General features: G+C 40.0%; 1 protein-coding gene across 1 annotated transcript in view; it reads left to right on the plus strand.

The window, feature by feature from the left end:
- Window positions 1-4,724: 4,724 nt before the first annotated feature.
- LOC100693057 (mucin-5AC) overlaps window positions 4,725-22,708 on the plus strand; it is a 32,908-nt gene continuing 14,924 nt past the window's right edge. Inside the window, exons 1-27 of the mRNA XM_025908464.1 lie at window positions 4,725-4,851; window positions 4,934-5,195; window positions 5,300-5,414; window positions 5,883-5,967; window positions 6,051-6,163; window positions 6,248-6,461; window positions 6,558-6,683; window positions 7,427-7,544; window positions 7,623-7,761; window positions 7,892-7,996; window positions 8,086-8,155; window positions 8,255-8,392; window positions 8,478-8,642; window positions 8,718-8,812; window positions 8,918-9,044; window positions 9,128-9,386; window positions 14,723-14,772; window positions 14,882-14,982; window positions 15,086-15,237; window positions 15,394-15,532; window positions 15,609-15,713; window positions 16,155-16,334; window positions 16,420-16,659; window positions 16,748-16,904; window positions 17,048-17,219; window positions 18,344-18,427; window positions 18,537-18,761. Of these exons, the coding sequence (XP_025764249.1) occupies window positions 4,773-4,851; window positions 4,934-5,195; window positions 5,300-5,414; window positions 5,883-5,967; window positions 6,051-6,163; window positions 6,248-6,461; window positions 6,558-6,683; window positions 7,427-7,544; window positions 7,623-7,761; window positions 7,892-7,996; window positions 8,086-8,155; window positions 8,255-8,392; window positions 8,478-8,642; window positions 8,718-8,812; window positions 8,918-9,044; window positions 9,128-9,386; window positions 14,723-14,772; window positions 14,882-14,982; window positions 15,086-15,237; window positions 15,394-15,532; window positions 15,609-15,713; window positions 16,155-16,334; window positions 16,420-16,659; window positions 16,748-16,904; window positions 17,048-17,219; window positions 18,344-18,427; window positions 18,537-18,761 (3,815 nt within the window). The 5' untranslated portion in view covers window positions 4,725-4,772. The remainder of the gene's footprint in view (window positions 4,852-4,933; window positions 5,196-5,299; window positions 5,415-5,882; window positions 5,968-6,050; window positions 6,164-6,247; window positions 6,462-6,557; window positions 6,684-7,426; window positions 7,545-7,622; window positions 7,762-7,891; window positions 7,997-8,085; window positions 8,156-8,254; window positions 8,393-8,477; window positions 8,643-8,717; window positions 8,813-8,917; window positions 9,045-9,127; window positions 9,387-14,722; window positions 14,773-14,881; window positions 14,983-15,085; window positions 15,238-15,393; window positions 15,533-15,608; window positions 15,714-16,154; window positions 16,335-16,419; window positions 16,660-16,747; window positions 16,905-17,047; window positions 17,220-18,343; window positions 18,428-18,536; window positions 18,762-22,708) is intronic.

The following is a 22,708-nucleotide window of genomic DNA, read 5'->3' on the forward strand; positions in this document are numbered from 1 at the left end:
TGGCCATATTTCAGAGCTGCAACATCACTGGAGTGCCCAAAAGCACAAGGTGTGCAATACTCAGAGACATGGCCAAGGTAAGAAAGGCTGAAAGACGACCACCACTGAACAAGACACACAAGCTGAAACGTCAAGACTGGGCCAAGAAATATCTCAAGACTGATTTTTCTAAGGTTTTATGGACTGATGAAATGAGAGTGAGTCTTGATGGGCCAGATGGATGGGCCCGTGGCTGGATTGGTAAAGGGCAGAGAGCTCCAGTCAGACTCAGACGCCAGCAAGGTGGAGGTGGAGTACTGGTTTGGGCTGGTATCATCAAAGATGAGCTTGTGGGGCCTTTTCGGGTTGAGGATGGAGTCAAGCTCAACTCCCAGTCCTACTGCCAGTTTCTGGAAGACACCTTCTTCAAGCAGTGGTACAGGAAGAAGTCTGCATCCTTCAAGAAAAACATGATTTTCATGCAGGACAATGCTCCATCACACGCGTCCAAGTACTCCACAGCGTGGCTGGCAAGAAAGAGTATAAAAGAAGAAAAACTAATGACATGGCCTCCTTGTTCACCTGATCTGAACCCCATTGAGAACCTGTGGTCCATCATCAAATGTGAGATTTACAAGGAGGGAAAACAGTACACCTCTCTGAACAGTGTCTGGGAGGCTGTGGTTGCTGCTGCACGCAATGTTGATGGTGAACAGATCAAAACACTGACAGAATCCATGGATGGCAGGCTTTTGAGTGTCCTTGCAAAGAAAGGTGGCTATATTGGTCGCTGATTTGTTTTTGTTTTGTTTTGGAATGTCAGAAATGTATATTTGTGAATGTGGAGATGTTATATTGGTTTCACTGGTAAAAATAAATAATTGAAATGGGTATATATTTGTTTTTTGTTAAGTTGCCTAATAATTATGCACAGTAATAGTCACCTGCACACACAGATATCCCCCTAAAATAGCTAAAACTAAAAACAAACTAAAAACTACTTCCAAAAACATTCAGCTTTGATATTAATGAGTTTTTTGGGTTCATTGAGAACATGGTTGTTGTCCAATAATAAAATTATTCCTCAAAAATACAACTTGCCTAATAATTCTGCACTCCCTGTAGATAAGATAATTAGTCCCACACGTGGGAAATTTGTTTTGTCACAGCAGGAAGTGGACAGTGCAAAAGTTATGAAGCAAAAATTAGAATACAATAAGAATAAATACAGTACACAACTGTACAGAATAGAATAGAATAAAATAAAATACTATATACAGTAAAATAAAATAGAATAAAATATACAATAAGATAAAAATAGAATACAAATGCTATATGAGTAAAAATACAACGATGCCAGAAACGATTATTGCACTTTGTGTTATTGCACATGTGTGGATGTGTGTGTTTGATCAGTTTAAGTCTTTGTTGTGGAGTCTGACAGCAGTGGGGAGGAAAGACCTGCGAAATCTCTCCGTCCCACGCCGTGGGTGCCGCAGCCTGCCACTGAAGGAGCTGCTCAGTGCTGTCACAGTCTCCTGCATGGGGTGGGAGATGTTGTCCATCAGGGATGACAGCTTAGCCACCATTCTCCTGTCACTCACCACCTCCACTGGGCCCAGAGGGCATCCTAGAACAGAGCTGGCCCTTCTGATCAGCCTGTTCAGTCTCTTCCTGTCCCTGGCAGAGATGCTGCCACCCCAGCAGACCACACCGTAAAAGATGGCTGAGGCCACCACAGAGTCATAGAAGGTCTTCAGGAGTGGGCCCTCCACTCCAAACGACCCGAGTCTCCGCAGCAGGTACAGCCTGCTCTGCCCTTTCCTGTAGAGGGCGTCTGAGTTATGAGTCCAGTCCAGTTTGTTGTTCAGATGAACACCAAGGTACCTGTAGCTGTCCACAGCCTCGATGTCCATAGCTTGGATATTCAGTGGTTTCAGTGGAGGATGTTTGTGCCTGCGGAAGTCTACCACTAGCTCCTTGGTTTTACTGGCGTTGATCTGGAGGTAGTTCAGCTGGCACGAGTCCACAAAGTCTTGAGTCAGTCCTCTGTACTCCTTGTCGTCCCCATCAGTGATGAGGCCGACTATTGCAGAGTCATCAGAGAACTTCTGCAGGAAGCACTGGGTGGAGTTGTGGGAGAAGTCTGCAGTGTAGATGGTGAAGAGGAACGGAGCCAGAACCGTTCCCTGTGGGGCCCCCGTACTGCAGACGACCCTGTCCGACACACAGCCCTGAGTTCTCACATACTGTGGTCGGTCGGTGAGGTAGTTCAGTATCCATGCTGTGAGGTGATGGTCCACTCCTGAATTCTCCAGCTTGTCCTTCAGGACCATGGGAAGAATGGTGTTGAAGGCACTGGAGAAATCAAAGAACATGATTCTCACAGTGCTCCCAGCGGTCTCCAGGTGAGCAAGGGAACGATGTAGGAGGTGAATGACAGCATCATCCGCTCCAATGCCAGGCTGGTAGGCAAACTGAAGTGGGTCCAATGATGAGCTCACCAGGTGCCGAAGCTGAGTCAGGACCAGCCACTCCAGGGTCTTCATCAGGTGGGATGTCAGAGCCACTGGCCTGTAGCTGTTGAGGTCCTTGGGGCGTGAAGTCTTTGGCACTGGTACAACACAGGAGGTTTTCCAGAGCTGTGGGACTCTCCCCAGCCTCAGGCTCAGGTTGAAGAGGTGCTCCATCACCCCACACAGTTGGTCCGCGCAGGACCTGACGACCCTTGAGCTGATGCCATCTGGGCCCGCTGCCTTCTTGACTTTAATCCTCCTCAGTTCCATCCTAACCTGGGTGGTTGAGAGAGACAGGCTGGAGCCTTGTGATGAGTGTGTATTGGATGCTGTTGTTGGGGGTGGGGAGGAGTGAGCAAGGTGAATGGAGGAGTTGTGAAGTGTCTGAGGTGTCAGAGGTGGAGCAGCAGTGGGGGTGGGTGAGTCTGCAGCCGATGTTGAAGACTGCCTCATGGATGAATCAAATCTGTTGAAGAAAAGATTCAGTTCATTTGCCCACCTCACATCCCTCCCAGGCAGAGAGCTCTGATGTTTGTGGCCCGAGATGGTTCTGAGGCCTCTCCAGACTTCACCAACGTTGTTTTGCTGAAGCTGATTCTCCATCTTCTGCCTGTAGCTGTCCTTCCCATTCCTTATCAGTCCCCTCAGCTCTCGCTGCACCCTTTTCAACTCCTCTTTGTCTTTGGATTTGAAGGCCCTCCTCTTCTGCTTGAGGACAGCTTTAATTTCTGGGGTAATCCAAGGTTTGTTGTTGGAGAAACACCGTACAGTCCAGAATGTGGACTTAAGGGCACTTCCACTTTGGCTGCACTTTTCAGTCCCCCATGTTTTCATCATCAAGGTTCCTTCGATTGCCTGTTAAGACAGAAGTGCTAGTATCATTGTTTAGATGTCTTTACTAGAAACATTGCATGTTTCGAGAAGATTCTATTTTATATACACACACTGCTAGGTAATTGTATTTTCTGTATTAATTAGGTTTTTTATCTTTATATTTATAACTATTAAATGCAATTGCGTTTTTGTTGCATACCAAAGGTTCTATCTGAACATTTTTATTACACTCAAAACAACATGTAAAAAACTGACTGATATAAAAGTAGAACTATTTCTGAAGTTTCTATGTGAGGTTTATTTTTCTGCTTCACAGAAGCACTGTAAATGCCTAACTGACATGAGCATACACAAAGAGCACAACTTACATGCTAGTGCATAGTGGTTATGTTAACTCCATCTTGTTTAAAAGGTTTAATCCAGATTATTTGAAGTTCACTATCTTAGCTTAGTGAGTCAGTAAGCTAAAATTTAATTACTTGCACAAAATAGAGTCCTAATAAGACTCGTGTTTTAAAATAGTACCATTAAATCGTTATAGTTACATCTGGGGAAGTTAAAAGGTCACTAAAGTTAGTAGGATCTATCTTCTTGGGGCTGTGAGACATTAAAACAAATGTTGCACTTGTTGAGCAAACTAGACAGAAAATAGTGCCGTTATCATGATTACTGATGATATTTGGCTATGTTAAAATATTGGGAAAGCGTCATAATTACTTCAGTCTCATCATCTCACTTTTTGTGCATTTGCTGTGTGAGGATAGAAGTTGATATGTTAATCCAAAGCTACTTATGCTGATTACATATACATCCTATCATTTGGTTAAATCTTAACTTACATGTGAATAAAGTTACCTGGTAAGACAAAGCAGACAGTCTTAGTGTGTAAACCCTTTCATATCTACACGTCTTTGACAAATGTTTACTCAAAGTATGATTCAGTGATTCATAGATGTATTTTATATCAGAAAATTTACTTATGTCAGTGAAAGATACGGTTCAAATTCTCTGGGTTGGTCTTTCTGACAATGACGTGAGAAAAGCATGCAATCCTTGTTTTACAATGTATCATTCTCATGAAAATCTGTCCTGAAAGTGTTCCATAATTAAAATAAATAAATACAAAAAAACTGTATGGCAGTTCACTTTAAAATATTTTTCTTTATAATGTTGATGTTTATCCAAGATTAGCATTAAAACTGAGGTATGGAGCATGAGAGAGGGAGTGATAAAATCATGACTCAAACAGATGAAGATGAAATGTTGTTATAGGACACTTCACGGGTGTGATTTTAATGTTGACAGAAAAAGGTTGACACACAGGATGCATCTTCTGCTCCTCCTAAACTGCAAACATCAAATGAACTATATTACACGGCCCTTTCAGCAAGGTATCAGTTAGTGCACCTTTCCTTCTCTCTGGACAGGGATTGCTCAAGAACCATGAGGTCAGTCAGCATGCAGCTAGAATGGGTGATACCATGGCTCAGCCTTTGCCTTGGCCTATCAGCAGCCATCACTGGTATGTAGACAACTGTAACACAATGAGTGTGGTATACATGACTATACATGATGGTATGATGATTTATTTTCTTTCAAACTAGAAGTGAGTCCATCTCACAACAACCAGTTCTGCAGCACATGGGGAAACTACCACTTTAAGACATTTGATGGGGACTTCTTCAGGCTCCCATCCACTTGCAGCTACATCTTTGCATCCCAGTGTAAGGCAGACTACAGTAGTTTCAACATTGAGCTCCAGCGACAGGAGTCAAATGAGGTTACCACCATTAAGAAAGTCACAATGAAACTTGATGGTGGACTTGTCGAATTAGCTAATCGATCAATCAAAATCAACAATGAACTGTGAGTCTGTCTTACAAATGTGATTTTTCATTAATAGCTGATGCACTGTTTTAATGGTTGGTTAATGTTTAATCTAACTATGATGATTTTGTTATTCCTTATAGTGTTAAAATACCCTTCAGCCAGGGTGGCATTTCAGTAGAAAGCATTGCATCTTATGTTAAAGTTCAGGCAAAGCTGGGATTGGTCTTAATGTGGAATCAAGAAGACTCCCTCTGGGTATGCTTTTTACATACTGTGTTCGACATCACTAATGTTTCTGTACCAATGTTTCTGAAGTAATATATAAAAATAAATTGTGATGACTATGATTACTAAAGAAAGTTATGAAGATTTTGTGCTTCATACAAATAAATCTGATATAATGTACGTTATAGTAAACAAATAACTAAAAAAAACTGTGCTGTATGATTTTAACACTAGTGTGTGTGTGTGAGAGAGAGCGAGAAAGAGATGTGGAAAAAAAGCAATTCACAAATAGTTTTGCAAAACAGAAGCCTTACTATTTTATTATTGAAAGGTAGTGTTACAGAAAGTGGTAAACTATGAACATAAATTACCATCTGAACAGGCAAAAAACAGCTTTACCAGAGTATCCTTCATTGCCCTGTTTTCTTCAAATAGTAATTATAGATTTCATCTTTGTTTCTGCATTTGATTCATATCTAATTTTGAAATGGTTTTAAGGTTGAACTGGATGTAAAATTCAGGAATCAAACTTGTGGTCTGTGTGGTGACTTCAATGAACTGAATAATGACTTCACAAATTCAGGTAAGAACTAAATGTTAAACATTAAAATAGATTACAATCCACAATTCAGTGTTCACACTTACTAAAACTTAATTTCCCATTAGAAACAGGGACATTTTACAGTATTGATGAATATGGGTACAAATGGAAAATCACTGGTCTGTCTGACAATTGTGAGACCACGTCCTCTCAAGCCAAAGAGTCATGTGAAGTTCCGGTATGCTAAAATGTATTTGCTTTGAAGTATTTTACATATATTTAAATGCATAATATTAAATAAATAATATGCTTTGACCAACAGGAAGACCTCTGCCAGAAACTGCAGACTGAAGGTGCATTTGACAGTTGTCAAGGCCTGATCGACACAGAGTCCTTCATTAATGCCTGTAAGGAAGATCTGTGCTCCTGTGACAGCAATGATACGTCTTGCATGTGTGCGACCATGTCAGAGTACTCCCGTCAGTGTGCTCATGCGGGTGGGGCACCAGGGCAGTGGAAGACCCCAGAACTCTGTGGTATGAATATAAACAAGGGGATTTTTTGTTGTTAATGTACTAACATCACAATTACTTGTTTATTAATTTTAATTACAATTTTTGTGTGCTTAAAAGGAAAATCATGCCCCTTCAACCTGGAGTATAAGGAATGTGGTAATCCCTGCGTGGACACTTGCAAAAACCGGGGCACAAACCAAGTGTGTAGTGAACACTGTGTTGATGGATGTTTCTGTCCATTTGGTAAGTTTCGTAGTTTCTAGAGCATAATATTTTTTTAAATTAGGGTTAGCATGTAGTCACTATTATTATTCTTAGGTTATCACTTTTATTCTTTAAATGTGTTATTTTTCCCTTTGACACTCTTTAGTATATTTGTGAAGCTAAATTAGATGATATTTAATCAAATGTAGCCATTCTCGGTTGCAATATTTGAAATCTAAGAAAAATTCTTGTTTTTAATGCAGTTTTACTTTTGTTCATAATTTTCTTTAGGATTTTTATGCATTTCTAATGTGTCAAAATCAGAATTAGCTGTTCACAAACCATTTGCTATAAATATGTAAGTAATATATGGTTTGCATTGTGCCTAAAGCAAAAAGCTTTCAAACAGAAAAAAGAGGTGGCGGTGGTGAGGGGTGCAGATGTTTTTTATATGCTAAGGTTTATATGTTTAATTCAGCCTACTAGCCTACTGCTAGATTGTTGATTTGAATGTATAAAACTTTGGTTTATGTAAATGTAAATCCTTCTGTAGATATAAATGACATGGTATTTTCCTGAAGAAAAGTGATAAGATGCTTTGCTGGACAGTTTTGGACAGTGTTGCCCCAAAATAGGTCTTTTTAGCCCATTGCTTGGTGGTTGCTAAGCAAAGTGTTATGTTCAAAAATAGGAACATTCGGGGATCCAAAATGTGCCGATGGCATACCCATCAGACCTAATGGTGATTTTGTGTATTATCATAAAACTATCTGTTTCTAAAGGGACTGTCTTGGATGATGTCACACATACTGGGTGCGTCACTGTTGACAACTGCAGCTGCTTGCATAATGGAGAAATATACCAACCAGAGCAATCCTACTCCGGGCCATGCAAGAACTGGTAACTGTATCATTTATAACTTCATGTATATATTTACACTGGTTTGTGAAGATGAACTGATGGACCTCTGTTTAACAGCACCTGCATAAATGGTGAGTGGATCTGTAATTTTAAAGACTGTCCTGGTGTTTGTTCCATCCTGGGTGGCTCTCACATCACCACCTATGACGATAAAACGTACATGTTCCACGGAGAATGTTCTTATGTTCTGACGAAGGTGAGGTGAAACAGCAAATACGTTTGTTTTGGGGGGTTTTTCTTCTTCTTGTTATTATTCGCAAACAAAGTAATATTATACATGTAAACTACATGTGTATTTAAGTGCATTTTTGACTTTTCAATTTTAGGAAATCAATGGGACTTTCAGTCTTCAAGGCGACTTGGCTAAATGTGAAAAATCTGATATATCAACTTGCCTGGCATCAGTCACTCTACTACTGTCAAATCATGTGGTAAAATATATGTATATGTTAATCCAATTTATTTATTTTCCAATGGTTCCGATGACTTTTCTGATATAGTAATATACTTTGTCCTATAGATGGTTAAAGTTGAAGCCAGTGGGCAGGTCTTTTACAACACACTGCTCTCTCAGCTTCCTCTCATTCTGGGTGAGCACTTCTTTGTCTTTTAGGAAATGAAATCCCAACATTTAAATGAGTCTCATCATTTAATGTGAAAAAAATATATAATATGTATTCCCTTCCCAGATGATATCAAAATTTTCCACCCATCGACATTCTTTCTTGTAATCCACACCACCTACGGGCTTGATGTTGAGATTCAGCTCACACCTGTTATGCAGGTCTACATCAAAGCCAGTGTATCTAATAAAGGAAAACTCATCGGTGGGTTTGGATTTTGATTGGTTTTGGAATTATGTTTTAAGAGTAAAGGTTGTTGTTATATCAGACCATGAACATCTTTATCCAGGTCTTTGTGGAGATTTTGATAATGATGGATCACAGGACTTCAAAACAACCAATGGTATAATTGAAAAAACGGCTTGGACATTTGCCAACACATGGAAAACCAAATCAAATTGCCCTGATGTGACAAATATAGTCAGAGAACCCTGCAGTTTGAGTACAGAAAAGGGTAGGTCACAGACATCATGCTTTATGTTTTGTTGATGTCTTATTACTTTTTAAATAAACCTGTTTCTTTCTGTAGAGCAATATGCCAAACACTGGTGCTCACAGCTGTCAGACCCAAAAGGTGTTTTTTCACTGTGCCATCCTGTGGTTCACCCAGAAGAGTATAAACTTGTAAGCAGGGATTTCTTCCTTGTTGTAATCATATGTATACATTTTTATTTTAATTATTTATTAGCTTTAACTGATGATTAAGCTTTTTGTTGTTTCTCTATGCAGAATTGTATTTATGACACGTGTGCCTGTGAAAAAAGCGAGGATTGCTTGTGTGCTGCTTTATCTGCCTATGTTCATGCATGTGCTATTGAAGGCGTATCATTGACTGGATGGAGGAACAACACATGCCGTAAGTTTAAACCAAATGATCTACTACAATAAATGAGATCTGTGTCTGTTTAAACTGTAAGTGGTCCCTTTTTCTTCCAACAGAGAAATACACAAATGACTGTCCACCTACTTTTGTGTATGACTACAAAATGACAAGCTGCGGTCGCACCTGTCGCTCTCTTAGTCAGTCAGGTTTAACATGTGGGGTTGATTTCACTGAGCTTGATGGCTGTGGCTGTGCTGAAGGAACTTACCTAAATGAGAAAAATGAATGTGTGTCACCCTTACAATGTTCCTGTTATGCTGGGGACACAGTGGTGTATCCCGAGCAGGTTACTACACTCAGTAATGGAGAGATTTGGTAAGTTTTTTCAGTATATTATGTATTTTTATTAATTAATTAATGATTTATTTATTTATTTTGTAGTTCGATGATGGTTGATGATTAATGTGAAATAGATAAAAGGAAGGGAAGAGAAAACACCAATAATTTAGTATGCTGAAAAGTATTGCACTTGTGCTTGCCAGGAATTTTTTATGGTGCCTTTATACTTGTGAAAAAGCATGTGATTTGTTCGTTGTGCTTTCCCCCACAAAAGTCTGCTTAAAGTGGAGTGAAATTGTGGACTATATATGAGACGAAAACTGTAAAATTGTTACATTTCTATCTTTAGTCTGGCAATTTTTTCTATTTCCATTTTTCATGGGGCAAGAGAGTTGATACTCTTAAACCAGGTACTAGTAACCATTGTATCGAACTGAATCTATCATCATTTCAAGTTGACATTAATTTGAGTTTTTTGCTGTACAGTAGTGAGTCTTGGGGGGTCCTAAAAACAAACAAGCATTTGAGCATGATTTAAAATATTCTTGTCAAAGAGCCCAGCTTGACAGTTATTGATATTACTATGAGATGTAAAATAAAACTGTATTATTGGCAAATTATACATAAAGTATCAAAATACAAGTAGTTATTCAGCAAAATATTCCCCATCAGTGTTGACTGGAGTAACATTACTCCCGTTGTCACGGCCTTTTATGTTCCAAACACCAAAAAGTCCAAGAAAAGGCCGTGGGTGGCAACGGGAGGTTTGTTTTAGAACGCACTTCTGACTCCATTGTTTAAAAATCATATACCATTTATTTCGTGGAAAATTATAAACAAAAATCAGCCAAATAACTTCTTAAAACTTAAAATTAAACGAAAGTTAACTTAATTTGCTTTAACAACCTCAAAAGTGGTCAAAAAATCATTTTCTAACCCTCCCGTCCTCCCATCTGACATTTGGCAAACAAAAAACAAAACATTTTCCACACCCCTCCAGGGTGCTCTTAATCCCCTGATTAATGGGAGGGTCCATAAGCTAATAAACCAATCACTTTCCAAAAAACTTTCTCCAAGAAAATTGATTACAAATCGATTACAAATTTACATAACAAAACTAGGTCAGTATATTCTTACAACTGCAAAGAAAAAACAAAAATGAATACAAATTGCATTTTATAAATGTTCAACATAAATGGCCACAACATTCCGGCCCCTAATTCCTGTGTAACATGAATTATATCTCTCTAAGTGGCTATCACAAAATGCAATACCAATAATTTTCTTCAGTAGTCCATATGTCTTCTTAAAAAACAAACAAAAAGAAAGGTCAATGTTCTAAGATTTCAAGTCTGTTGTTCATGTGTTTGCTTTGTTTGTATTGACAAAAGGTGTATGTTGCATGATGGAGTGTAGAGCAAAGTGAGTGTCAGTGTAAATGTAGAGCCAGAGGTTCCAGAACTTGGCTCAGTTGGAGGCAAACATTCATTGTTTCCCCTAGATGGCCTCCACCAGGAGACATATTTTGTTGATTGGCCTCTCCAGCTCATTTGTTCGTGTCTTAACTCTAACACGGCGAACTACTCCGTGTGCATCGGCCATGGTTTCAGTGATGCGGCCAATGGGCCAAGAATTTCTTGGTGCAGCTCCATCAACAATAAGCACAACATCACCAATGCAAAAGTTCCTATGAATCTTGTTCCATTTCTGTCGTTCCTGCAACATAGGAAGGTATTCTTTCACCCACCTTTTCCAGAATAGATCCACAATATACTGGGCTTGTTTCCATCGTCTTCGCAGATACAGATCCTCTTTTTTGAATAAACCTGGTGGCAGCACAGGTTTGCCTTTTAACTGGAGCAAGTGATTTGGAGTAGAGCTTCTACATCATTGGGATCGTCAGAAGAAGGTGTGATTGGGCGGTCATTCAGTATAGCCTCCACTTCACACAAAACTGTATGCAAGGTTTCATCATCTAGTACTTGCTGGTTTGTGATAGAGCATAATATTCTCTTTATTTCTTGCACCAAGCGCTCCCATACTCCACCATGATGGGCCCCATAAGGCGGGTTAAAGGTCCACTTTATGCCATCTTGTGCTAAACCTTTTTGGATTTTACTTTGGTTTAGCTCTAACATAGCTTGTTTTAACTCACGATTTGAGCTGACAAAGTTGGTTCCATTGTCTGACCGTATTTCTTTGACTTGTCCTCTGCGGCAGATGAATCTCCTGATGGCATTAATGCAGGAGTCTGTATCAAGAGAATGTGCCACCTCAAGGTGGACTGCACGACAGGTTAGGCATGTGAAAAGAACTCCATACCTCTTACAAGACTTCTGCCTCTCTTTACTTCTATTGGTCCAAAATAATCAACACCAACATAAGTAAATGGTGGAAGATCAGCTGAGATTCTGTCAATAGGAAGATCAGACATTTTCTGCTCACCTGGCTTTTGCCGTTGTCTTTGACACACTATACAGTCTCTGATTATTTTTCTAGCTGCTGAATTAGCATGAGGGATCCAGTATTGACGGCGAAGAGTTGAAAGCATGTGATTTCTTCCTCTGTGACCAATCTTTTCGTGAATATGCTGAAGAATAAGCTTTGAAACATGGCTTTCTTTTGGCAAAATTGCAGGATGTTTTGTTTCCTCAGGTAAATCTGCTTTGCTCAGTCTTCCACCCACTCTCAAGACACCATTAGCAACTACAGGATCAAGCTTATACAGATGACTTGACTTCCTTACAGTGCCAGAGTTTAGGGCAGTCATTTCATCAGCATAATGTTTTCTCTGCACAAAGCTCACTATAGCTTCCTCAGCCTTGGACAAATCCTCAGTTTTGAGCAGAGTGTTCCATTTATTATCCCTTTTAGCACATCTTTGATTTCCACAGTGCGTGTCCAGCAGCTTCTGTCTTTTCGTTGTTTGCAGTTTAAGCCTTTCTTTTACTTTCAGCACCCATGCCACACACCTTTTTAATTTTGTCCATCTGGAGAAGTACATCAGCAGCTTAGTAGTGGGACACACATCTTCTTTCAACACAGCTGCACACATCAGGCCCTCCCCTTTTATTTCTGGGTCAGCTTCCAAATGGACAGATACACAATTCATGCCTACAGGCCAGTGAACAACAGGTTTACTGAGAAATTCTGGACCACTGATCCAGGTGGAAGATTTCAGGAAACAGCCAATTGTCATTCCTCGAGAGGCTGCATCAGCTGGATTCAGCTTTGAACTGATGTACCTCCACTGCTCAACTTTTGTCAAAGCATGAATGATGGAAACTCTATTAGCTACATATGTTTTGAACCGTGTGGTTGTGTTTGCAATGTACTGTAGCACAGTTGTGCTGTCAGACCAAAAGACTGATTCACTCAGATTAAGATTAAGTTCAACTGATAGCATTTTGTCCAAGCGCACAGCTAAAACTGCAGCAGCCAGTTCAAGACGTGGGATGGTGACTTGTTTTAACGGCGCCACCCTTGCTTTACCAATAATAAAGGAAACACACACTTCCTGCTTGCTATTAGATAGCCTAAGATATGATACAGCACCATACCCAGTTTCACTGGCATCACAAAAGTGATGTAGCTGTGCACTTTTTATCTCCCCAAATCCTTTGGGTGTGACACATCTACTAATACTAAACTTGTTAAGAAGAACTAAATCCTCAACCCATTTTTGCCAAGTTTGTGCCATTTCTGCTGGTATTGTCTCATCCCAGCCAAACCTCAGTTTACATAGATGTTGCAGAATTTGTTTTGCAAGCAGAATGACTGGAGCCAAGAAACCCAAAGGGTCGTAAATGGAGCTGACATTGGACAGAATACCACGTCTTGTAAGTGGTTTGTCCTTGTTCACAATACTGAATGTGAAAACATCATGTTCAATATCCCATTGCACACCGAGAGCTCTTTCTGTGGGTAGCTGATCCCGACTAAGGTCCAGCATCTTTACACCTGTGGCTCTATTTTCCTCCGGGATCTGACAGAGGACAGAGCGATCACTACATACCCACTTATTGAGCCTAAATCCCCCCTTGGCACACACCTCAGTAAGCTGCTGATAAAGTGAGATGGCCTGCTCAACAGACTGAGTAGATTTAAGACAGTCATCTACATAAAAACTATGCCTGATTGTATGTATAACCTCCTCTGGGTACAGATGTTGGTTGTCATCAGCAGTCTTTAGTAGTGCATAGGTGGCACAGCTGGGGGAGGATACTGCACCAAAAATGTGGACTAACATTCTATGTTCCACCAGCTGTTTTGTGATGTCACCATCGGGCCACCAGAGAAAACGTAAAAAGTTTACGTGTTCCTCAGCCACTCTGACCTGATGAAACATCCCTTTAATGTCTGTCATAAGCGCTATTGGACCCTGCCGAAAGCGAATCAGCACACCTGATAAAGTGCTAGTCAGATCTGGGCCTTGTAATAGCTCCTTGTTCAGTGATGTTTCAGCAAATGTTGAAGCACAATCATACACAACACGCAGTGTTTTCTTGCGGGGGTGGTAGACCCCATGATGAGGTATATACCACACCTTTCCTTCCTCATGCTTCAACTGTTCTTGTGGTATGATTTCTGAATGTCCCTCCATACTAACATTATGCATGAATTCCTTGAATTCATGCATAATGAATTGAAAGAATAACTGATCTTTCTGAAACCGTCTTAGCAGATATTGCGCCCTCTGCTGAGCCACCTGCTTGTTGTTTGGCATTCTTACTTCAGGTTTACGAAAGGGTAATTTCAAGTAATAATGACCATCCTTAAGTACAGCTGACTCCGACATTATGTTCATGAACTGTTTATCTTCTACAGACATTTCTGCACGTTCATTACACTGGCTCTCCACAAAATCTTGATTATACTGTTTAACCAGCATTTCCTCTAAACTACTTATAGAAATGCGGATGTTAAAGATGTTAAAGGTTGAGCTCATTTTGGATATTTCATACTGTGTATAATCTACAGTAATCATTCTCTATAAAATCAAAACAAGCAAACAAAAAGCATGGCAAACTCAAATCATTGTGAACTGGACATGGACACACTCAGAAAATGGAGAAAGCCACCCAACACTGTGATCCAAAACAAGCATGCTAGCCAATTACGACCGACACATGGTAGTAATGTAAAGGATGAATGCAAATGTGCAAAGAAGTAAAGTCTCTGGCAAATTCAAGTTTCATTATATCACAGAACTTTATTGCTTCACTGATGCATTTCAGCTTGTGACATTTCCAAGTATCACCAGATGAAGTTGTCGCAGGAACATTTAACCGGAATACACGCAAGTGAAATTGATATCTTGTCATTTCATTGAACTAATACATCTCTTTTCTTTGTCTTCATTTATGTTTCAGCTCCTGCCATGGTGGACAATTAAGCTGTTCAGGAAAGCAAATGATTGAAAGTAGGTACAAAGTACTCAGTTCATCAAATGATTTTTTTCTACCGAAAAGCAAAGTATTAGTAGATACAAGCATACAGTCGTGTCCTTTTAAACACACTATCATTTTCAGCATGCACAAGCCCAATGGTTTTCCTCAACTGCTCAAATGCAAAGCCGGGAGAAAAGGGATCTGAGTGCCAAAAAAGCTGCCAGACACTAAACAAACAATGTGTAAGACTGAGAAGCTGATTCATAACTGCCACACATGGATATTACATCAGCATAATCAGTTATTAAACATTTTGATGAAATGTATTTGTGTTATTCTGCACAGATCAGCACACAGTGTATCTCAGGATGTGTATGTCCTGATGGCCTGCTGTCAGATAATAATGGAGGCTGTGTAAAGCAGGAAGACTGCCCCTGCCCATATAATGGAGAATACTATAAACATGGACAATCTGTTAAAGTGGACTGCAATACATGGTGAGGTTTGAACAATGATTTATCCATGCTTCCATCCTGTTTAAATAAAGAGTACATTTTAAAAACGCATTAAAAAATACTGAAACTTTTTGTTGTGGTCTTTTGGAATCGGTGATAGTTATTTAACAAGATTTAACTTCCTTTTTCAAATCTTAGCACATGCAATAGCAGCAACTGGGAATGTACAGATCATGACTGTGGTGGAACTTGTACCATATATGGAGCAGGGAATTATATCACTTTTGATGAATCGAGATTTGCCTTTAGTGGGGGCTGTAGCTACATCTTCACCCAGGTATAGTCTGCACTTAAGTTTAGTCTTTATGACCTGTTAAAATAAGTCCTGTGATACTAACGTGAGAATCTTGCAGGATTACTGTGGAGGTGAGAATGGCACATTCATGGTACTGACTGAGAGCATCCCCTGCGAAAATGCTGAAAGTGTCTGCTCTTTTGACATCACGCTCTATTTAGGGGTATGTAAATATGAAAGCAAATTGCATTTACAAATGTAAAAAGAAAAACTGACACCTTAATAGCATTTATGCATTGCCTCTTAATTATCATCACTATATCAGTACGTTTAAGTCCGTTTTTTTTAAGGAAACAGTCTACACAGTGTTCTCATGAATACAGTAAGTTGCACTGTGAGTTTCAACATGAGCCCTATTTTACTTTTCTTTTGGAAAATTGAGCATGCCAAATAATTAAGTGTTTGTCTTTTGCTGTGTACTGTAGTTCCATAATTTCTCAGTGAAGTTTGGGTACGTGGTTACAAATTACAAGTTACCGAGTGTAACTATAAAGTATAAATTATGACAGTGGTCTACCTTTGTTGCAATATCATATGTATTAATGGTCCTAAAGGCTCAAATTGGTTTTCACAATTCATAATAAACATGCTTTATTTTTAACAGAACACTGAAATTCGTCTCAAAGATGAAAATATCAGAGTAATCAAGCAAACCAATGGGGAAGAAATACCCTATCAAGTCCACACAATGGGATTGTATCTCGTCATTGAAGCGAAGAATGGCCTTATTGTCATTTGGAATAAGAAGACAACCCTCATGATCAAACTCAGATCTACATTCAAGGTTTGTGACCAAAAACACACACATACATAGATACACACACATGTATGCAGTTTCCAACTGACAAATTAACATATTCTTTTCTTAGGGCAAAGTCTGCGGTCTATGTGGAAATTTTGATGGAAATATCAAAAATGATTTTACTACCAGAAATAAAGAAGTTGTGGTTGATCCCCTTATTTTTGGAAACAGCTGGCAAGTGTCATCTAGCTGCTCAAGTGCACAAACTCCGAAAGATGCATGTACACTTTACTCATACAGGCAGGCATGGGCAATAAAGCACTGCAGCATTATCAAGGGTACAGTATTTGATACCTGCCATTCAAAGGTAAGTGTTTATGAATGTAAGTAAACTTTAGGCTATAATGGACTATATTCACTCTTTACTTACACTTATAATTATCTATTTCAAAAAGGTGGATCCCCAACAATATTTTGATGCCTGTGTGAGAGACACGTGTGCCTGTAATTCGGGAGGAGATTGTGAGTGTTTCTGTTCAGCTGTAGCAGCTTATGCAGCAGCCTGTAATGAGGCAGGAGTGTGCGTGAAATGGAGAACTCCCAACATCTGCCGTAAGTAGTTTTTTTTTTCCTTTTTGGTGACAAGATAAATTTAAAAAATGCAGAATATAATAATGATTGTCACCATGACCTTACTTTACACATCAAATTTAATATTAAAGTTGAGTTATGATTTTTTACTTTTGTTTTATTAGCTGTATTCTGTGATTATTACAATCCTGATGGAGAGTGTGAATGGCACTATAAGCCTTGTGGAAGCTCATGCATGAAGACATGCAAAAATCCTTCTGGAATATGCTACAATCAACTTCCAGCATTAGAAGGTATGCATTTTAAGAAAGTGATAGTGCATGCATTTGTAGGTTTATAATTATACAGTCACTGACCATGTCTCCTCTTTAAAACTAAAGTCAATAATATAGCATGAATGTCCTTACAGATTAAGGGGGGATCTACTGTGCTCATTTCCAACTCTGTATTTTCATTAATGCAGACTACTGTAGGGTCTGTGTTTGATTCACAGTTCAACACAATTCTTATTTTTCCTATACTGTGCCTTGTTGTTTATCAACTGTCTGAAACCAGGTGTATTAGTGCCTTTTCACATCCCTTTAAGTTAATTTCCAGACAAATTATTTAATCAGCTGCCAGCTGGGGCTGATGATTCAGTGACATCATATAGATCCTATTATTGTTCATTCTTTACTTTAAAATACAAAGCAACTTTTAATAATTTACAATTACATTTCAATTCTTAAGGGTGCTATCCAACTTGCCCACGTGAAAAACCTTACTTAGATGAAGTAACCATGAAATGTATGCCACCAAATGAATGTGGCTGTTATGACGATGGTGGGAAACATTACAACGAAGGGGACTCGATGCCTTCAAAGAAAAACTGTAACAACTGGTATGACAATTTCCACCATACTAATGCTGCAGCTTCTCATCCTTCATTACATCCACGAATCTTCTCTGCAGTCTTCATCCATTTATTATTGACTGATAGCTCCATATTTAGAATATTCTATCCAATACATCCACTATTCCTCCTCTGCATGTACCCAAATCACCTCAGCCTTGCATCACTAACTCTTTACATTTATATGAAAAATAATCTCTATATAAAAATGGCTTACAAATATATTTGTAATGTAAAAAACATATGTATAATGCTTTTTAGAAACATGTTCAAGCTGCAACTTTTTCATCTCATTTTCTTTTAAGTATCTGTTCTTCAACTGAGAGGGTCTGCAAGGATGATGTCCATGGTGAGTGGGAAAAAGACTGTTGCTGTGATTTATTGTTGTTACTGAAAAGTAACAAAATAAATAACTGATGAGACAACCTGTATGTTGAAAGAAATACTTCTGTAATACTTCCTTTTGCAGCTTGCACTTGTTTCTATGAGGGTAAAACTTACAAATATGGAGACAAAATCTATAAGACACATGATGGAGATGGAACCTGTATCTTTGCTATTTGTGAAGAAGGAAATATTACTGGATTTATGGAGCCTTGCTCGTCTACACCATCAACTCCAACCACATCACCCTTTACTTTCACTACCACTGGTAATAGACAAACTACTATAAAATGTTCTTGTCGGATGATTTCTTTCTTGCTAAGACAAATTTATGGCTAAAACTTATTTTTTACCTCCTTCTTTTTCTGCACTCCCAGTAACAACAACAGAGAAGCCTATCACAGCAACATCTCAAAACACTACTATTTCAACAGAGTTTGTTACAACAATTTTGACATTCTCAACACCAAGACCTCCAACAACGTCTATAACAAAAACATTGTCAACACTGACAACATCTCCACCCACAACAACAACCATAATAACAGAGAAACCCACCACAACACAAACAGGAATACCAAGAACAACACCAACAACAGAAAGTTTAACTACAACAAGGACAGAAACACTTAACACTGGTACAGGAACATCTCACATAACAACCACAGAACAACCTCCCACAACAACACCCTTTACAAAAACTGTTAACTGTTTTGATTGTAAGTGGTCACCCTGGAGTGACAAGAGTTATCCTGAGCAAACTCCGTATGTTGGTGGAGAATATGAAAAGATTTCCAAGATTACTGACCCAGACCTGAGTGTCTGCAGAAATTCCTTGGACATACAGTGTAGAGCTGTCCTTCTACCAAATACACCATTGGAAGACCTTGGCCAGAATGTAAAATGTAACCCACAAGATGGATTGATCTGTCACAACAAAGACCAAGACCCTCCTGGTGTATGTTATAATTACGAAATACGAGTTTGGTGTTGCCGTGACATTTGTGTGCCTTCTTCAACGACCATGGAAAAAAACATCACTACTATTGGTACAACAACAGAAAAAACCACACGAGCACCTCCCACTACAACAGCCACTGGATCAACTCCCACAATAACAACCACAAAACAACCTCCCACTACAACAACCACAATTACACCTTCCACTAAAACAACCACAGTTTCACCCCCGACAACAACAACTGGATCAACTGCCACTACAACCAAAGGATCACCTCCCACAACACACACCACAGTTTCACCTCCAACAACCACAACCACAGTTACACCTCCAACAACAACAACCACAATTACACCTCCAACAACAACAACCACAATTACACCTCCAACAACAACAACCACAGCATCAACTCCCACAATAACCACAGGATCACCTCCCACGACAACCACCACCGTTTCACCTCCACAATAACAACCACTGAGCAACCTCCCACAACAACACCCTTTACAAAAACTGTTAACTGTTTTGATTGTAAGTGGTCACCCTGGAGTGACAAGAGTTATCCTGAGCAAACTCCGTATGTTGGTGGAGAATATGAAAAGATTTCCAAGATTACTGACCCAGACCTGAGTGTCTGCAGAAATTCCTTGGACATACAGTGTAGAGCTGTCCTTCTACCAAATACACCATTGGAAGACCTTGGCCAGAATGTAAAATGTAACCCACAAGATGGATTGATCTGTCACAACAAAGACCAAGACCCTCCTGGTGTATGTTATAATTACGAAATACGAGTTTGGTGTTGCCGTGACATTTGTGTGCCTTCTTCAACGACCATGGAAAAAAACATCACTACTATTGGTACAACAACAGAAAAAACCACACGAGCACCTCCCACTACAACAGCCACTGGATCAACTCCCACAATAACAACCATAAAACAACCTCCCACTACAACAACCACAATTACACCTCCCACTAAAACAACCACAGTTTCACCCCCGACAACAACAACTGGATCAACTGCCACTACAACCACAGGATCACCTCCCACAACACACACCACAGTTTCACCTCCAACAACCACAACCACAGTTACACCTCCAACAACAACAACCACAATTACACCTCCAACAACAACAACCACAATTACACCTCCAACAACAACAACCACAGCATCAACTCCCACAATAACCACAGGATCACCTCCCACGACAACCACCACCGTTTCACCTCCCACAATAACAACCACTGAGCAACCTCCCACAACAACACCCTTTACAAAAACTGTTAACTGTTTTGATTGTAAGTGGTCACCCTGGAGTGACAAGAGTTATCCTGAGCAAACTCCGTATGTTGGTGGAGAATATGAAAAGATTTCCAAGATTACTGACCCAGACCTGAGTGTCTGCAGAAATTCCTTGGACATACAGTGTAGAGCTGTCCTTCTACCAAATACACCATTGGAAGACCTTGGCCAGAATGTAAAATGTAACCCACAAGATGGATTGATCTGTCACAACAAAGACCAAGACCCTCCTGGTGTATGTTATAATTACGAAATACGAGTTTGGTGTTGCCGTGACATTTGTGTGCCTTCTTCAACGACCATGGAAAAAAACATCACTACTATTGGTACAACAACAGAAAAAACCACACGAGCACCTCCCACTACAACAGCCACTGGATCAACTCCCACAATAACAACCACAAAACAACCTCCCACTACAACAACCACAATTACACCTTCCACTAAAACAACCACAGTTTCACCCCCGACAACAACAACTGGATCAACTGCCACTACAACCACAGGATCACCTCCCACAACACACACCACAGTTTCACCTCCAACAACCACAACCACAGTTACACCTCCAACAACAACAACCACAATTACACCTCCAACAACAACAACCACAATTACACCTCCAACAACAACAACCACAGCATCAACTCCCACATAACCACAGGATCACCTCCCACGACAACCACCACCGTTTCACCTCCCACAATAACAACCACTGAGCAACCTCCCACAACAACACCCTTTACAAAAACTGTTAACTGTTTTGATTGTAAGTGGTCACCCTGGAGTGACAAGAGTTATCCTGAGCAAACTCCGTATGTTGGTGGAGAATATGAAAAGATTTCCAAGATTACTGACCCAGACCTGAGTGTCTGCAGAAATTCCTTGGACATACAGTGTAGAGCTGTCCTTCTACCAAATACACCATTGGAAGACCTTGGCCAGAATGTAAAATGTAACCCACAAGATGGATTGATCTGTCACAACAAAGACCAAGACCCTCCTGGTGTATGTTATAATTACGAAATACGAGTTTGGTGTTGCCGTGACATTTGTGTGCCTTCTTCAACGACCATGGAAAAAAACATCACTACTATTGGTACAACAACAGAAAAAACCACACGAGCACCTCCCACTACAACAGCCACTGGATCAACTCCCACAATAACAACCACAAAACAACCTCCCACTACAACAACCACAATTACACCTCCCACTAAAACAACCACAGTTTCACCCCCGACAACAACAACTGGATCAACTGCCACTACAACCACAGGATCACCTCCCACAACACACACCACAGTTTCACCTCCAACAACCACAACCACAGTTACACCTCCAACAACAACAACCACAATTACACCTCCAACAACAACAACCACAGCATCAACTCCCACAATAACCACAGGATCACCTCCCACGACAACCACCACCGTTTCACCTCCCACAATAACAACCACTGAGCAACCTCCCACAACAACACCCTTTACAAAAACTGTTAACTGTTTGATTGTAAGTGGTCACCCTGGAGTGACAAGAGTTATCCTGAGCAAACTCCGTATGTTGGTGGAGAATATGAAAAGATTTCCAAGATTACTGACCCAGACCTGAGTGTCTGCAGAAATTCCTTGGACATACAGTGTAGAGCTGTCCTTCTACCAAATACACCATTGGAAGACTTGGCCAGAATGTAAAATGTAACCCACAAGATGGATTGATCTGTCACAACAAAGACCAAGACCCTCCTGGTGTATGTTATAATTACGAAATACGAGTTTGGTGTTGCCGTGACATTTGTGTGCCTTCTTCAACGACCATGGAAAAAAACATCACTACTATTGGTACAACAACAGAAAAAACCACACGAGCACCTCCCACTACAACAGCCACTGGATCAACTCCCACAATAACAACCACAAAACAACCTCCCACTACAACACCACAATTACACCTTCCACTAAAACAACCACAGTTTCACCCCCGACAACAACAACTGGATCAACTGCCACTACAACCACAGGATCACCTCCCACAACACACACCACAGTTTCACCTCCAACAACCAAACCACAGTTACACCTCCAACAACAACAACCACATTACACCTCCAACAACAACAACCACAATTACACCTCCAACAACAACAACCACAGCATCAACTCCCACAATAACCACAGGATCACCTCCCACGACAACCACCACCGTTTCACCTCCCACAATAACAACCACTGAGCAACCTCCCACAACAACACCCTTTACAAAAACTGTTAACTGTT

The sequence above is a fragment of the Oreochromis niloticus genome, linkage group LG7, assembly GCF_001858045.2.
Source record: "Oreochromis niloticus isolate F11D_XX linkage group LG7, O_niloticus_UMD_NMBU, whole genome shotgun sequence".
In the NCBI taxonomy this organism is placed as follows: domain Eukaryota; kingdom Metazoa; phylum Chordata; class Actinopteri; order Cichliformes; family Cichlidae; genus Oreochromis; species Oreochromis niloticus.